The sequence below is a fragment of the Cyprinodon tularosa genome, unplaced genomic scaffold (genome assembly GCF_016077235.1).
Source record: "Cyprinodon tularosa strain WSP-4 unplaced genomic scaffold, ASM1607723v1 ctg165, whole genome shotgun sequence".
Taxonomy (NCBI): domain Eukaryota; kingdom Metazoa; phylum Chordata; class Actinopteri; order Cyprinodontiformes; family Cyprinodontidae; genus Cyprinodon; species Cyprinodon tularosa.
In genome coordinates this window covers 656,503-675,136 of record NW_024038483.1, presented here as the reverse complement: position 1 = coordinate 675,136, position 18,634 = coordinate 656,503, and the positions used below count along the sequence as shown (strand labels likewise).

Genomic DNA, 18,634 nt, shown 5'->3' with positions numbered 1-18,634 from the left:
CTATTCCAGCTTTGATGTGTCTTGGTGTTAAAGCTATTTAATTAGAGTAGATTAAAGATGCTGAATGAAGGGAAAAATTAAGTGGAATCACCCTTTACTCATTCCTACGAATAGGAAGCCAACTTCATCTTTGGAGCAGCGAGTACTTGTTTCCCCTCTTGGGCAGTTTTTACTTCATTGGCGTTTTTGCCACAAATAAGTAACCACATCCGTTCACGGAATGTGAACAAACGATCCCTTTTACGTTTCTGTTCTGTTTTTTTTTTTTTTTTTGTCTCCCGAAATGGAAAATGAAATTCAAATTTTTTTTTAACGTTTACTTTTCCCTTTTCTGTATTTTACATCAAAAATAAAATCGCCATTTGTGTTTATTTTTTAATACCCGTTTCTGAATAAAGACCCTTTCTCTTTTTTTCTTTCTTTTTTCTTAACCCTTTAAAGCCCGATCCAAGAATAAAACAAAACAGAAAATTACTTTTTTTTGGTTTGAGATCCTTATTTGGCCTTTTAACAAAATATGTAAAAAGAAAAAACAGAAATACATTTTTGATATTTATAATTTATTACTATGTGATAAGTCAAGATTATTTTTTGTGTAGTCTTCTGCCCTCTCTTATCGGGTATATCTGATTGTGTACAATAGGATTTTGAGCAAAGTTTTTACCATTAAATTATGCAAAAGGTGTCAGACGCATTACATACATTTGGCATTTACAGGGTTAAATGAAAAATATTTTCCTCCTCCTATGTTTTAATGCAAGGACAGCTTGTCCAATCAGAACAGGGCTTTGCTGCAGCCTGACCAGTCAGGGAGACACTTTTTTTTTTTTTGTGCGTGACGTACAAAATAGAAAAAAGGTGTTAAAGTATCGGGGGAGCGGTGGGTCTGAAAAGGGTACAGAAAGTACAGTCGGCTGGAAAAAAACACAGTTTGACAAGATGAACAGCGCAGGTAGGTTTATAAAGTGTTTACAGCTTGATGCATCCTTTGCAGCAGTAGGGGCTCATCCAAACATTTTTTTGTTCATTTAATTTTTTTGTTTATTTGTTTGTTTGTTTTTTTCCAATGATAATATTTGAATTTCTGAAATGCTTCAGCTAATAAGGGGACTATCTGAGTCATATGGTGAAAATGTTGCAGTTTCAAAAAAGATAATAAAAATCTTTCATGAGAAAAAAAAAAAAAACGGTGACATGAACCAACTGTTCTGTCTATCATTTAGCTTTGCCTGATTTTTTCTGCCAAGATGCTCAGCCTGAAGTTTAAAAGAGTCTGACAAACAGCTTCTTTCTATAGCTGTATGTAATGGAATGGAAGAAAATGATTTATTTATTTTTTAAATAAACCTGAATCTGCTATAAAGGAGACTTGTGCGCTAAGGAGCGCAACCACTCCCACGCAATGAAGGACAAGGAAGGGCTGAGTGATGAGCTCAGGGCCTCCCTTTGTACCTTTCTATCAATCAAATATATTGCTATGAGGTTTTACCAGAAAATTACGAATATATTAAATAACTAGAACTGGAAGTTATAGTTAATTAATAGGTCAAAGGTAAAACTAATTAATTCTAATTAGTTTGAAGTCGTAGGGAAGTCATATTTAAATGTCAAATCATTCTGGCTTCAACGTGTATATAAGTGTAATCTTTATCAAACCATATAGTTCCAAAAGTTAAATTTCTATATAAAAAAAAATCCTGTCTGTGTTTTTTTCGTTATCTTATGCAGGCAAGTTAGTTATACGTCAGCCTGTACACATAAATTCAATCAAACTTATATCAAAGGTCATCTGTCAATCAAATGTTTTCGGTCATAGCATCTTGATTCATATGTCACAGCTAAGGTACGCAACGGTTGAAATAAGAAATAAGAATAATTATTTACTTTCCCATTGAGTTCCGTCCCAGTGTTCACGGGGCTGGGCGTCTGCGTCTTCGGCAGGCGTAGAGCTAACAGAACTGACAGCGTTGCGAGGTAAGGGCTCCAACATGTACGGCTGGAAGCCTTCTACACCAAACCAAGCTTCTGCCGACCTGGCGTCGTTTTCTACAACATCTTCGTCCCCGCTTTCCTCCTCTAAATAAAAAATTTATGATGCAGGTAACTCATCAGCGACCTCAGACACAAAACTCTCCTCTTGCGTGTTTCCGCTGTCCATAGCGTTCCTTTACAGTTTCGTTTCTAAGTCACCAATTTAGTGCTACTTGGTCCCAATGTAATTTCCCATTGTGAACCTACTAGCACTAAGTTGCTAACTATGGGGCCAAAATTGTTACTTTATTATTTGCAAAGGTGTGTGGAGAGTTGTGTATCTGTATCTCGATTTGTGTGTGTGCAGTGGGATTTGAAAATGTGTAAATGAAACTGTAAATGTGTGCGGAGATTTGTGTGTCTGTACAACAATCTGCAAATGTGTAAAACTCCTGTGTGTGTAATCCGGTTTGCAAATGTGTAAAAAAATCCACAAATCTGTATTCAAATCTACAAATGTGTACTGAGATTTACAAATCTGTAGTAAGATTAACAAATCTGTAGTAAGATTTACAAATGTGTAGATCAATCTGTAAGCACACACAGAGACACTTATGTCTGAAGTATTTTCGGTTATTTTGGCCCCATAGCTATCTGGTTAGCAAGATGCTTCGAACAAACCGGACACAACCAAACTTGCTTGCCAAGCTCCCTCCACAACAATCCCGCCCTCTTGATAAACGACCAATCACATTCAATTTATTAACTCGTATAAAGTCGGGCACCACTCGGTAGAATTCGGAAATGCAACGGTTGGAACGGCTGTTTCCCTACTATCTTAATTAAATACAACTTCAATTTGCTTACTGACCAGGATTTTAGCCTCTTACCTAAGAGGTCGGACTTCTGAATGCGGCTTTTAAAATCCAGTTGTCTTTCACCAATTTAGGCTACGGCTCTTAGCAACGTTATTAACCACCAACCAATGAAATGTGTCTCTTTTCATTCGAATGCTACTTAAAAAAGAAAATCCAACCTAAGTGATAAATTATTCACTGTGTAAAATAAACACAAAAGACTGCGAGTTAAAATGCTATAGTACCTTTATTAGCTACAATCACACAATATTATATCTAATAACTAAGCAAAGACTAAACACTACTGAAAATAAGCAAAAACAAAGAAATATGCATCAAGTGTCTTTGACTGACTGCTGTTTTTATATTTAACCCAGGTAAAAGTAAACAACTTACATTCACCATTGTCATTATATTCCTTGGTCGTCATTTTTCCTCATGTTTGATACAAAGAGTAAGAAAAAGAAAAGAGGGTTAGTATGCAAACAAAAACATATAAAAACAAATGCAACAAAAACAAAAAAAGACAGTTCATAGCTTATTCAGCTTCTGATTCCCAGCCTCAGGGTGAGGCTCAGGTTGAGGCTGGGAATCAGCGGCATGAATATGAGTATCTGCAATTAATGTTGTTTTAATGCTGACATTAATGCTGAAATTGGATTCTTTCAAAGCCATCCAAAATTTCAACCAGCTATGTCAATGTTATTGCTAAACAAATTCCCTGAAAACTCTGTGAATGTTTTCAGTTTTGGTTCATAATTTTAAATTAGGAACCAGATTATTTTGGAATCACATTATGATCGGCTGATAATAGGGGGGTTTTAAGTAAATATTAGTTTTATTTTGTAAGAACTAATATTTAACGCTGAACTACGCTTATCCATCTTTAGCTCTTTCATTAGTGGGATGAGTTGGCATGAATTTTATCTCTAGATTACCAGAATTTACAAAGATTTATTACTACCTAGCTATGAGCCTAGTGTGTCCGTGGTGGTTGCAGGAATCAGTTAAAGGCAGATTTAAGATCTTTTTTACCAAATCAACACAGACCAGATTAAAAGGATTCATTCCTTCAGCAATCTGGTTCCAGCTGAGCCATTTTTTTCCTGCACACATTTATGACAACTTTAGAGAACATCATGTCAATTTTGCCACTTCTGTGAGATATGGTGCACTGTAATTGCACACGGTATATGAAAAATGTGAATATCCTGAAAAAAACAGTTATAATCTGAGAAATTTGGTATTTAGAAAATGAAATCTTGAAGAATTAGTGCATGTTTTCCTGGGTTTAACATACACTTAATCTAAATGGTTCTATGCACCGGATTGTCCTTTTGGAACGGAGGCACGCCCTGTTCCTGAGAAAGAAGTGGCTGCATTTAATTCTGTCTACCTGTCCTGTGGCGAAGAATGTTGCAAATGCAAAATATTCATTGCCTTCTTTAGATATTGGAACTGGTGCGATTCAGTTCATCTGTAAATGGAGACATATGGATGTAACCCCCCTTTGTTGAGGAGGGGTTAGGTCTATGAGGGTGATGGGTGGAGCTGACAGGAGGTGGGTTGTTCTGGGAAAAACGCTGTCAGATGATGGGGAAGACTGATGGGTGACTTGTTGGGATGCATGAAGGGTTATGCAGCATCACTGGTCCTACACAGGTGAGTGATGGGCAACATCTGACCTGAGAAGAACAGGACCTGCTCTACATTCTAAATAAGACTCTTTTCCTGGTCTTACATCCTGGGAACTGATGCTGACTCCCTGGAAAATGTGATTTTCTGAGTGGAGTTTGGTTTTCTCTGAAAAGTTGGAATCGTTTCCCAATGGTATCTGGGAGGATTCTGAGATTTTATAAGTTCGACCTTCCATTCCAATAAGTGGAATAAGGAAGTAGAGGATGAGTCCATGCCTAATTGTGTTCCTGATGGGGGCTTCAGGTCAGGTCTCTCTCGACAATCATCATCATGATCTGATGAACCGATTTTGCCAACAACACTGCCTGTTCTGTTTACTCATTCTGATCTTTACCATCAAACTCACTCCTAAAAGCTTCCTCTGGCCAGGCTTTCTATTGTCTCAGCTCATCTAACATCTGTACCTTGTTTGGAAACCTCTCTCTTCCGTACTCCTCTTATCCTGGAAAGCTCTCTTTCCTTGTGGACCTGGATCCTATTCTTTTTGTGACCCGGTTTTAAACTTGGCTCTGGAGGACAGAAGCTTCTTCCCTTTTTGCATGGGCGTATGCTCATCTCCCATGCTATCTGAGCATACCTCCTGATCACCTGCATGGAAAGGGTTTTAGTTTGGCAGAACATGGTGACTTTATACTTTATGCTCATGTCAAGATTGTGGAGAAAAAGAGATTTTAAAGTGTGGTTTTCCTCCAAACCAGGAGCGTTTTGCCCCTGAAAAAAGGCGGCTCTAAACCGTCTATAATATTCTTCAGGCGCTTTATTCATTTTGTCCTTGATGCAAAGGACAACAAGCATCATGGAGGCTGGATAAGCATGCTCTGAATATTTCTCTCAAAGCCTAGCAAAGAGAAGAATAGCACTCTCTTACGGAGGGCTGAAGGCTCTCCATGAAAAAGTAAACACTCCTTAAAGAGGTAAACACTCCTTAAAGAGGTTCTCCAGATTAGACTCAATTTCTCCTGAGCGGAGGGGTTGGATATACCTGAAAGACAAAGTCTACCTCTCTGAGGTAATCATCAATTGTGGCTTCAGCATTACTGGGATCAAAACGCTCCAAGTCTTGGGCGAGGGATTCAAGTTGCCGGGTTACTAGTCCCTGTTCTGGGATTAGCACCGGTCCTGAATCATGATCTAACAGCTTTAGTCAAATGCTATCATGGTAGGATGGACATTTCTGCTCTGACCTTCCAGAGGGCGCTGGAAACCGTTCATTGTACACTGGTGGACTTGCGTCCCATTGGTGGCTGAGACGCAGATCTCGGTTTCGTAGGCAAGGCAAGGCAAGGCAAAGTATTTGTATAGCACAATTCAGTAAAAAGACAATGCAAAGTGCCTTACATGATTAAAATATAGGAAAATAAAACAGAATCAAAGCAAGTAGGAAAAAAAATGCAGAAACAACGTTTGTTTTTAGTCTTGATTTAAAGGAACTCAGGCTTTCCGCACTTAGACAGTTTTCTGGAAGTTTGTTCCAGATAAGTGGAGTATAGGACCTAAACCCTGCTTCTCCATGTTTAGTTCTGGTTCCAGGTATGCAGAGCAGGCTGGAGCCAGAACACATAAGTGGTCTGGAGGGTTGATACACTGATAGCAAGTATGTGATAGTGTTCTTGGCAGATAGTGTTCTGAGTTAGACCAGGAGCCTAGGCTGCTCTATAACCTGAACTATGCGTGCCACTCAGGTCTGTCATCCTCTGTGGTTTGAAGCTGTTCTGCTTAGTGGAACTACACACTGCACTACCAAACCTATCCTGCTCCATCATCATAGTTCTTAGCTCTGTGGTCACATGAGACCTCCTTCGGCCCTTCTCATCCAAATTCTCTAACGCAGGAATGGCCTCACTCACTTCCTCTAACCCTTCATCCTGTAAACAAGGGACCTCCTTTCTACACTCTTCCACCCTTCTAGCTCTATTTTCAGCCTTTGGATGCTGTTCTGTTTCTAATTGTGACTTTCTCTGATACAGCAAAGCAATCTGATCCAACACATCCTCAACCAACAGATCCCTCAGATCTGTTGATTCTCAGACTAGCCTTCTCCGGAGGGCTGTGTCATCAGAAGGGATTAGTTCCGGTGACATCAGTGGCACTTGATCACAACAATATACACATACTTTATTCACATGCTCACACATACTTTTGCATATATAAAAGTATTTGTGGTTTTGAAACTGAATAGTAACATGAAGTGAAACCAGTCCGTTATGACACCAGATTTGAAACAAGAATACATCAATAGTGTCACAAGACAACAAAGAAGTAAAATAGTTTGGGGCTGATTCAAATAACAAGTATATTTTCATTTTTATATATTTGTCAATTTTTTTAGACTTAGACCACTATTATTGTCATTTTGTATACACGGAGTGTTTTGTACAGCTTTCATAAGCATTTCCATTCCATAAAGTGCGGCAGTGGTCAAATGTTAAAAGTGTGCATGAAAAAAATGGTGCAAAAAAACGCATTATATATATTGTGCAAAAATGCAGTATTTACAAACAATATGTGAGAAAAATGCATTGCCTAAGTTAAAAGGATGAATTTAAATTTTTATTTGCTTTAATTTCGGTTTGTTTGTTTGTTCATGAGTGGTTTCCAATTAGAAGATCTAAGTAGAAAGTTTCCATGCACCATTTAAACAGAGAGATTTGCTGTTAAACTCTTAGAATGTCTTTGAGCGCTGATTGATTAAAACTTAAACAAACTGGGAATGTTTTCTGCACAACTCTGTGAATCTCACAAATCAATGGGAACAAAGTTTTCCTATAAGAACAATGTTTTTCCTCACAGTCGCCCCCGGCAAAAAACTTCCACTTATATTGCTCCATTTTCTCTAGAATTTCTTGGAGTTGTGTGGCTTAGCAAATTTGACATATTTCAATAGCTGCAGGGGCAGTGGAGGGCAAGTCACAACAAATGTATGATGAAGCTCTTTTCTACCCTCTTAATACCTCACTTGAATTGCTTTCTCTTAATGTGGGAGATTACTAAAGCCCAATCACATGACTGAATATGTCAGAAAAAAAAGAATCCTGTGTAGTCAACATGTTTGATTTACTAATTACTGTAATGAAAAAAACATTTTCCTAAGTAGAGAGAACAATGTTAAAAGAAGTATAACATAGGAAAGTGTTTTTCACATTGATCCCAATAAATATTAGATATAAACAACCCAACAATCAAATCCAACCAGCCCAATGGGGATGGTTGTAAATTTCTCATATTGTTCATAAAAATTAGAATTCTAAAAATTGCATAGAAACCCTGATTGTGTTTTCAAGCTGTATGGTGACTTTAATATTACATTATATCCTGCTAACTGGTGTATGTTCTATTTTCTAATAGAGGCACTTTGTTACTTTTCGTGGACAACAGAAGACTTACAGTAAAGAAAAAAAGCTGTTATAACCGATTATGAGATTTAAACATTAGAGATGGGTTCATAAATATCTGATTGTGATATTTTGTTGTGAATGTATATGATTAGATTCATTTCTTCAGTAAATGTATTTTAAATGATAAAAAAAAAATCGTGCTGAAAAATAGCTGCCATTTAGGATGGGCAGCTGCACCTTTAAAAAATTTAGTCAGGTTGGTGTTTCTGCTCTTTCTGCTCTGAGGGGGGAAATATGCACTAAAGTGGTATTTTGATCCCATTTCAAGTCTTAACCTGTTCCAGTGTATTTTCTAAATTGCGACAAACTACCAGGTGCAGCTGAATGAATGCAGCTCTGAATTTACAAGTTTCAAAGAAATAAAGCCAGTAATAGCTGAACTTTCCCTGTTGTTTATTTCAGCTGTATATCCGCCTCTTAATGCCCCTGCTGCAAACCCGTTCCCAAACATACCTGGCTATGAAGGAATTGCAGGAGGTAAGTCTAGTCCAACCAGCCTAACTATGTATCTGGGCAGCATTTACAGCTAATTTCCTATTACTATTGCAGGTGCTGCCCTGCCTCCTCCTATACCTTTACAGCCAGTAACTCCACCGCAGCCTGCCCCCACTCCTGATGACTGGAAGTAAGGCATCATGTTACTGAGCTGTGGCAGGCAGCAAATCATATGTGGTCTGGGTCAGCATCCAGGAAATATTTTTATTTTCAAGATATTTTTTATTTGTGTGTGTATTTTTCTTGTCTTTCCTTTAGAATCCCTGAACTGTCAGAGGAGGAGGCTCGTGCTGCATTCAAGGACTATGTGGAATCCCAGTGCTGCTACAGGTCAGGTCCCGCAGAGGAGGGTGTGATCACAAGCCTGGAGTCATTTAACACATACAGGGTGACTGCATTTCACATGATCTATAACATGTTTACACTTTGGTTTTTATTGGAAAACACTTGGCTTTAGATAGCTGTCTTGGTTAATTGTGGATGCTATCAACTAGTGATGAAAAAATTAATCGGATTAATCGGGATTAATCGATGATTGAAATAATGGTCAACTAATTTATTCATCGATTAATCATCCACTGGAGTATAGAGACTCTCAAGCATGTCTTTAGCTGACAGAGCAACCCATCTTGAGCAGCAATAATACCAAAATTGTAAAAAAAAAAAATATAAACATTTTACATTTATGATAGAAAACAATGTTTTTGTCTGTCAATCTGCTCTTTCCAGAACTCCTCAGCCAGAAAAGTTTCAGTTTCAGCTGGTTACATTTTCGTAAAAAGTCTTCTTTAAGGACATTTTTTTATCCAATTATTAATCGATTAATCGAAGAAAATAATCAACAGATTAATCAAATTGCAAAATAATCATTAGTTGCAGGCAGCCCTACTACAAGAACACGTGGGTGGGACTAAGTTCGGAATGGCACCCAGGCTAAGCAAACTCTGCCCCATACAGAACTCCGGTTCCATGAAAATTATTTTTGGTGAGCCCTCTTTTGACTTACAAAAGGTTGTTGCCCAACTTCCCACAGTCAAACTTGTATTATTATACACAGAATGCTCTTTATAGAATAATATCCCCAAACAAAAACATAAATTCTTTATCAATGAAATAGTCCAGGGCCTTAAAAATATCCTTTAGTGACGTAATTTCAGGAAAAGTCTTAGCATTTAGAATTTCACCTCTGTAAGATAGAAGTTATTCCAAAGCACCTTAGGATTTAAGAGAGCTCCTAAAGTAAAACATGTAATAGGATTGGTGAGGGGACCTAATAATGATACTAATTAATAAATAATAATCCTATAATTACTGGTTTTGATTGACTTTATCATCTAAATGAAATAGTTTCATCTAAAATCGGTCAAAGTGCCTCAAGTAGCATTATTTTATTAAGGATAAATAATTAATATGTAAAATATTAGATAAGTATCAAACAATGGAAAAATAATACATCAATAATTCAAATAAGAATTCCAAAAATATTTACAGATTGCGAAATGCTGTGAATAATAAGAATTTCAAAATAACTTAAAAATGGTTGCAAAAGAATATATAAATAGAATCTAGATAAATATAATAAACACACTATATATGCACAGTGGGAGGAGAAAGTATTTAATCTCATGTAAATTATATCAGCATCCAAAATTTACTTGTATGTCATCATTATTCGTGTTTTTTTTAATACTGCATATGATGCTTTTGTTGTATGAACTAGCTATAAGAAGACATTTTCACTTCTCGCAACACAGTTAATCACACGTCCTCACCGAGATGAAAAACTCCCAGAATCACCCTATGAAACTAATGTGATAAAAGTTTAGTGAATGTCAGGAATTGCTGTATATCCTCTAAACATATTTATAAAAGCAACCACAGAATCTCCACTAGCACACATCCCAAGTTCAGTTAGTGTGGGATAGACTAACAACACGTACAGAAACCCTTGTTCCCTGTTTCACATCTGTGGTATTATATCGCTTACTTTGCCTTTTTTCTCTAAAATCGGTACTCATGCACATTTTGTTTTAGGCTGAGGATCTGCTAAAGGTATAATCAAGGTTTATAGATTTAATTTTAATAAAGATGAAGTATTTTCCTGCAGAAATTATAGCTCCTCCCAAAGTTTAGTCTTTTGTTTTCTAATAATAATCACTGATTTATTAACACTAGATCCCTTCTCACCTAAAGAACTGTTTCCGAATCACACTTTTTTGTAGTATTGTAGCCGGCAAGTAGGTTGCTATGGCAATAACCAGCATAAAAGATGAGTTTAATGGCTGCCTCCTTTTTTATTAAACAACTGTACACTTGCTAATGAGAGCTCATTTAACGGTGCTAACATGGTGCTAACTCCAAGACTCATGCTGTGGCCACCAATACTTCAGATTATAAAATTAACTTAGATGGCAGCATATAACAGATATAGAAACAGCAGCAAATATAATCATAACTTTATAACCAGCTTCTAATATCCAACATGCTGCCCAGTGCATGCTGGGAAAACAAACTCCAGCTGCCCCAACACACTAAAATATATTATTAAGTAAATAAACCAAAGCAGCATAAAATTAGTGCTGTTTTAGTAAAATCATTTTTGATAGTATGCAGCACAACCTGTTTCCCTTAACAGACGGTAAATATCAGGTGTTCAAATTTTTTTTTTTAAACTTGCAACCAGAAATATATAGTATTTGTCTTTTTATGTGTATAGTGTTTTAAGCAATGTTTTCTCTCCTATAGTTGCGTCTGGAGACGTTCACAGAGTCCAGAAAAACTGAAATGGCTGAGAAACCTTATGAAGGTAAGGTTATCTGAATAAAAACATTCAAGACGGATGCCTTATATATTATAATTGAAAATTTGTGATGGAAGATGTTTGTTATGAGCCTTGTGCAATTGTTTGTTTTTAACCAAATGCATAAAGTCTCTAAATGACAGAACTCTGTGAAATGTGAATTAAGAAAACAGTGTCAAAGGACCTTATGGTTGATGGCTTGTAGGATAACCTTCATTTAATTTAATTAATCTTCACATCAAACTCCCCAAAAGTCACTTTCTGTATTTTCTATGTTTTATGTTTGTCATAATTAGTGCTGAGATTAAATGCAGGTAGCGATTACAGATAGTTTATTGAAAATAAGGGACAGGAGACAGGTGATCAGGGTAGGGAGTCCAGTTTCACACTAGAAGAATGGAAGTGTTAGTGCTTTAGGGGTTCAGGTAACAGATCAATTGATGTGATGGTTTAGATGAGGAAGCATAATGTTCCAGCTGTGGAGGGTGGACCGGCAGGTGGCAGATATGAGCGTTTTCTGAGTGCAGAGGGAGGAGCAGAGACAGAGCAGCCAGCAGGACTTCCAGCACCAAGTCTCCAGTAGGGACTAGGCCAAGGAACCAGAGAAGAGTCAACGAGGAAGAACTGCAGGGGAGGACATAGTCAAAATGTTAGTATTAGGCGACTTTTAACACAATCTAAGCCCAACAGGCAACTGTGGGACCTGTTTACCACAGGATGTGATTTAGCCATCAGGCATCCGCCTCCTAGTGTTTTATGGCAGTTGGCAAACTATTTAAAGTGCATTACCACCACCAAATGATAAGGAGTTAAACGAGAAAACAGGAAATGAGACTCCCCCGAGAAAAAAAACTTTAACTTTTTTTTTATAGTTTTCCAAACTGTATGTTTTAACCCAACATAATGAAACACATAATCAAAATCATCCTTGTAATTTCTTATTTGTCTAATTTGTCACTCTGCCAATTTCTGATGGTTCCATTCGTTTTCCCATCATACTTTCAACTGTTTCTCAGATTAAATCTCTCACTTTTCTGCAGCTTTCACTGTTACTTACAGTAGATTTTTTCGTTTTTCTTTGTCATCTGAGCAGTGCAATTGATCACTTCCACCATGAAAAGTACAAAATCCTTCTTTTTAACAATCAATGAATCTTTTGCAGTGTTGGGGCATTCTTCCAGAGGTTTTGAACTTATCATTTGCTTAACTGTTGGCTTGGGTCTTTCTGACTGTGATGGGATTCTTTTTGCAGCTTCAGCATAAGTTATTCCGAGCTCCATTTTCAACTTTAAAATATCTTCAGATCTTTTGCTCACTTCACAACCGTGATAAGCAGCAGTCTGTCTTCCGCCACAGTTACAGCATTTAATTTGAACTTCTTTACCACACTTTCCATATTCGTGCTCTCCGGCACCCCTTCCACACTGTTGTTTGCCCTTACATACTGCCGCTATATGAACAAATTTTTAGCATTTAAATATTTTGACATTTTGACATTGTAGCTCATATCAGATGAAAACCCTACTGGGTAAATTCTCTTCTTAGAATTTGATCAACGCTGATAGGCTGTCACTTCTTTCTCCTTTTCTTGCTGTTTTTAACCATTTCACCTCTTCTACTTTTGCATCACTTATATTTTCAAGAATGTCTTTGTCACTTATTTTTAGAGGCACTCCTCCAATGACTCCCTTGCTAATCCTTTTGTTCTCCACCAAGCTGCACTCAACTATTTTCTCCTCAATCTTGTTGATCAGAATGGCTTTGCCTTGTTGAGCACTGTCTCTGCAGTTTATTTACAAGTTTCCACTATAGAGTATTTTGGCCCTTCGGACGTCTCCTACAAGTTTGTTTAATAGATTTTTTTAACTGCGCCGGATTCCAATCTGTAAAAGAGTCTCCCTGATTAGCTAGTTTGAGTATATCTTTGTAATAATTTTGTTTTCCTGTGGAATGTCCAGATTTCTCATCACTTGATCTGAACTAGACTCCCCTTCAATTGATCTCTGCTTTTTCTGCTTTTTCTCATTTTTTTTTATTCTACTCTCTTCCAATCTTCTTCATTTTCACTATTTCCTTCTTCCATCCCACAAGAATCGCCTCCTGTTTCCTTGCTACTCACAACCCAGGACATGTCTTCACAAGTAACTTTTTCTCCGAAATCCCACATCCTCCGTCACCGCCCCGTTCCAGACCGCCTGTTCAAAGCAAAGCCTAGAGCCTCTGCTGTTCCTCCCGTCTGGCTCCGCTCCAATTTCCTCGGAGCTTAAGGGGAAATTGCATAATATTCTTTTAAAATTTAAATAGAAGCAAAAAATGCGGAAATTAACAGTTCATTTTATATGATTTAATAAGAAAAATTCCCGCCAGCATCCAGTATATGTGCAGTTTCTGCCCAAATATTTTCTATTTTTTGTGGATTTTTGTAACAGGGATAACTAGGATCATACATTGTTTGTATGAACTATATTTGTTCTCCTCAATGAAACTTCTAAGCCTCTCGGTATAAAATAAATATTTTGATTGAGATGAGAAATCAGCTTCCTGGTATGTTGAAGTACCAAGAGTTTGCATCCAATAATAAAAAAAAAAACAGTCTTAGTTTTGGGAATATATAAGAATTATGCTCTAATTTGTAGTTACCGATTTGTCCTTACCATATTTTAATCTGACAAACCGAATCTTCTCGACATTCTTTTTTCCTGTTTGGTGCGATTGCAATTGCAGATCTTGACCTGGCCGGACCAGAGTGGAGCAAAAAATAGCTCGGCTCTGTATTTTGACAGAGAAGACGTATGTGGACGCAGGGAGATGGTGGACTTATTTTATTTAATTTTTTTCAGAAGCATATATAAACTAATTAATATAGTCTATTAACCTAAAGCAATATACATGGTATGGTTGTTCCATGTCAGGTACGCCAGTCATTGACCTTGACCAACGCACCTTACAGTGGAACTACAGTCAGTCCCTGGACTGGCATGGCTATCACTGCCCCTACATAGTTAGGGACTCATTTTGGAATTAGTCATGCTTCATAGTCATGGAAGGACACTTTTTGAGTTCATTTATTTTGCTCAGGCTACCTGTAGGCTCATAGCCCGCCAAATGTTGAAAGGGCAATGTTATTGCCTTACTGTTAATATATAGTAGAAATTCTACACATTCAGTAATAAAATGTCACAGGGGATGATATGGGGGCATAGTCATTAAAGAAGGGGTTTGATTTTTTTTTTTTTGATTTTTTTAAGAAGGGGGATGCCATCCCCCCTCATGCCGCCTCAACTCGAGTACTGCATGGATGGTGATGTGCGGAGGAGTAGCGTTGGATGTGGAATAGCTCTCGTTGATTAAAATGACAGTCAATTACTCCGCATGACGTACGTGAGCGGGGCGGAGCGGAGAGAGAATATTTGGAATCTGGGTGGGTAGGAACTTACTTTGGGTATCTGCCTCCAGAAACCGTTCCTCCTTTAAACTCTGGATAATCATCATCTGATGAGGCACAGCTGGGCGTTAGACCTGACTGTCACACCCTGCAAATGGAGGAGAAAAAAAAGAAACCAAAACACTGCATAGAAACATTTATTTTTTTCTAAAAAAAAAATTGGGGAAATGTTTGTCTTTCTTTGTTGTTTTGTTGTGTAGTAAAACCCTGAAAGAAAGCTGGAAGGAAAACTATACTGATTTTTATGGGTAAAATTATGAAGTTAAAATACTAACTTCATGCAATGATAAACTATTTTTTTAACGTTTAATTAAGTACAAGTTTTCAGCAGTTGATTTTTTTGTTGTTCTCCACAGGAGAAATGGCTGACTTCTACGCTCAGCCCGCCCCCACACCCTGGCAGGTTCAGGCCAATACCCCCAACCTCTTCAAAGAGGATACTCAGGAGATCCGTGTGCCCTACACCTCCTCCATCAAGGTGACCAAGTCAACCTGCTGCTGCTTCTGCTTTGGACATTTTCTTACTACTAATACTTGAGACCTTTTGATTTATTGTCATGCTGCGCTGTTCCATTTCAATGTGAAGCATTATGGTTTTAAAGTTATAAGGCATTGTAACTAAAACTGACTTTTGAAGGTATTGCAAAATACTGAGACTTTGTAATCCAGGTAACCTAGGAGGACAAAGGCTATGTGACTTTTCTTGATAAATAACTACTCTAACTTACATGTATTCAAACAATTTGCAGAAGAATGTTGAGTGATTGGTCCTTATCAAAAAGGAAAAAGATATCTGTCCCATAGATTTGCTATTGAAAGATGTGCTTTACATAGGCCCAAATCAGAAAATGTGCAAATCCCACTATTAATATATATATATATATATAAAAAGTAAATATGTTAAATTGAAAATATATATTATTCTGTTTAAAAGCTTTTTGCAATTTTTTACTTTCATTGAACTTATCTCAGAAAATCTAGCTCTGCAAAATATGTGTAAATGAGAGAGCCACTTATTTTAGTTCAAAGCCTTAATTTATGACTTGCATTCAGAGAGTCTGTGCTTTAAAAAGACTGCAATGCTGCTTTTAACTCCTGTTTCTGTGTAGGAATGTAACCCCTGCCGTGGGGAGGGGAAAATTCCCTGCGAAGACTGCAATGGAAATGGATATGTAAGAAAACATTTAAGGTTTAAATATATTAATAATAACATTTTTTGCTTATAAAATCAATTCTATTTCACTAGATATTTATTTGAAATGCATTCAGATTACTTCTCATAGATGTATTTTGTCTTTAGAAACCATGCAGGATCTGCAATGGCTCTGGAAATAATGACAACCAAAGATGTTTGAGCTGTGATGGAACAGGAAAGGACAGGTAGTTTAAATCATAAGCTGGACTGTCTGATGATAAAGATATGCAGTGGGTGTAAATATGTAATTTATCTAACCAAAGTGATCTAGTTTGTTGCTGATGTCACAAATTGATTCAGTCTTAAAACAGAGGAACAAGCTGCCGACCTTCAGCGATGACAAAGAATAACATGTCTATCATGAACATTTCCAGCTGTGATTAGCATCATATTGAAGCAAAAAATTTCCTATTTTCCCTATGTTGAATGGAATAATAAAGAAAAAATTTTAGTTATATTTAATTTGTGATGCACTGATCCAAATTACCAAAAATTAACGAGTACATTTTTGTAGATTGGTTTAAAAACAACTCTGAAATCCTAATTTGGTCTTGGGTGTTAGTATGAATATTGTTGTTTGCAGTGTGTTGGTGTTATACATCTACACTGTGCAGTTAAAGGTTACAGTTGGTCTGTTGCTTCTCTTATAAAAAGAAGAATTGATCAATAATTAGATTCTGGAAACCTCCCTTCAAATAAATTGGTTGGATCTAATTCCAATTCATGCCACGTAGAACGATCATGGCATTAAGGGTAGAACTAAAAAAAGCTCTTTATTCCAGTGATTTAACTCTTCATATAATAGATATTGGACATATTTAAAAGAGAAATTAGAAAAAAGAATTAGAGATAAATTACTAATTTCAGCAAAGGATTTGATGCCTTTTTTTGTCTCGTTCCTCGTGTGTGGAAAAAAATGTGATCTTAAAAATCCTCAATAGTTTGTCTCACCTCTGACTGAGTTTTTATTTTTATTTTAAGTTGTTCCAAGTGCAACGCTGAGGGGAAAAAAAAGTGCAAAACCTGCAATGGGAAAAAACAACTGTTGACCTTTATAAAACTAACAGTGAAGTGGTAAGTTTGCATCAACAAACACGGTTCATTGAGGAAATGATTTGCATGACAACTTGTGTTTCTGCATAATCACCAAAAAGCTTCAAACATGTTTTATCACTATAAAATTTAATTAGCTGTAACCCAATAGATCATGGGAGGAAGGAGGCCTAAGTCTTCTATGAGGGGATAAAATTTAACCTTAGTATTTTAATAACTTTTCTAACAGCCAAATAATTGGCAATCCTCTTAAAGGGACAGCAAAAGGACAACCTAAAAGGACAACATAAAGAATGCTTTTGATACTAGTTTCTAATTGAATGTACAGACATTCTGAGGTGTTTGGGTCCACCTCAGATGGGTTTAATGAGATCAAATACCCAGCTTCCTTTAGTTTATAGAACTGCTTCAGATATGCCTGTCGGGAATTTCAGCACCACATGAGCTGGTTAGAAGAAGCCATAAAAAGTTTCCACCCCATCTGTGATTTGATCTTTAAATCCTTTGAAGAGCTAAAGCTTTTCCTTCCATCTTGCTTTCATCTATTACCAAAATAGTTTTATATTTTTTATATTACACACTTCTGGATGTACTATATTTGTGTTTAGCTTATGTGAAGCCTATACCCAATCCACCTGTCTCGTGAGTTGGATTTGCCTTTTAATTTGCATGCTTTGGTTTAGGACTAACAATAAGGACATCCACGTGGAGGAGCAAAACTGTGGCCTAAACAGTAATAAGATTGAATCTGTGAATGGGAAGGAGTTGTTCACGACCAGCCAGAACAGGGTATTCTCACACATAAACACACACTTACATTGTCAAATGCAATTACTATCTACTTCAGTTAAATTGTGTTATGATAATTGTTTAAATAACAAACTACTTTAAAATATATGACGAATTGTCTTTCTTCGCTTGTGTCAAGTAAATATCATCAAGTTGAAATCACTGAGGAAAGGTAGCCGGTTGAATAATGATGTGAAAGTGTTCCGCTTTGTGTTTTTCCTCACAGGTCTACCCGCTGTATGGGTTCCCAAACCCAGCCATCGCTGAAGCCTCCGACCGTCTGATCAAAGAGCATCAATCCAAGTTTGAGCAGACCACCCGGATCCTGCAGCAGGTTGGATTTTTTTTACTTGACTTGCAAAGGCAGGGCAATGTAGGGACAATTTTAGCCCTAGGCGCTGATCTAAATTTGTCCTTAAAAATTGAGTAAGGCATTTCCGCTTTCTGCAGCAAACAAACCTAATATTTGTGTCTTTCAGAGGCTGACGGTCGAGTTGGTCCCTGTCACTAAGGTGAACTACAAGTGGAAAGATAACATTCACGTCTTCTATGTCTATGGAAATGAGAGGAAAGTCAGTGCCGAAGATTACCCAGAAACCTGCTGCTGTGTCATCCTGTAGACAGAAAAAAAATCTTGGTTTTCATTCAACTCAAATCTCCCTTATATGCCTTAAATTTAAAAAAAAAAATTTCCTTCACCATCTGTTTATAGTAAGGTTTACATTATTACACGGTTCCTTGGTTTCTTTTCACCATTTTATAATGATATTCTATAACCCAAAGGTAAGACTGGATTTGAATTTGCTCTCGAATCAGTTTTCTTTGTCTTTTTTGTCTTTTACCTCAGATATACGATTGTCATTGAACTCTTTTATTATGTCTCAGCTATTACATTGATACCTCATATACATATGATTAAATGGGTCAGTGCCAACA

The 18,634-nt window shown here is 37.0% G+C and overlaps 1 protein-coding gene across 1 annotated transcript; it reads left to right on the top strand.

Annotated features, from left to right (window-relative positions):
* Positions 1-821: 821 nt before the first annotated feature.
* On the top strand, positions 822-18,330 carry LOC119780715 (protein SSUH2 homolog). Its single transcript, XM_038280856.1, has 12 exons — positions 822-952; positions 8,324-8,398; positions 8,471-8,546; positions 8,675-8,804; positions 11,162-11,222; positions 15,018-15,139; positions 15,771-15,833; positions 15,962-16,041; positions 16,838-16,930; positions 17,593-17,698; positions 17,925-18,032; positions 18,178-18,330. The coding sequence occupies exons 1-12, from the start codon at positions 940-942 to the stop codon at positions 18,316-18,318; spliced, it is 1,068 nt and encodes a 355-aa protein (XP_038136784.1). The 5' UTR covers positions 822-939; the 3' UTR covers positions 18,319-18,330.
* Positions 18,331-18,634: the final 304 nt, after the last annotated feature.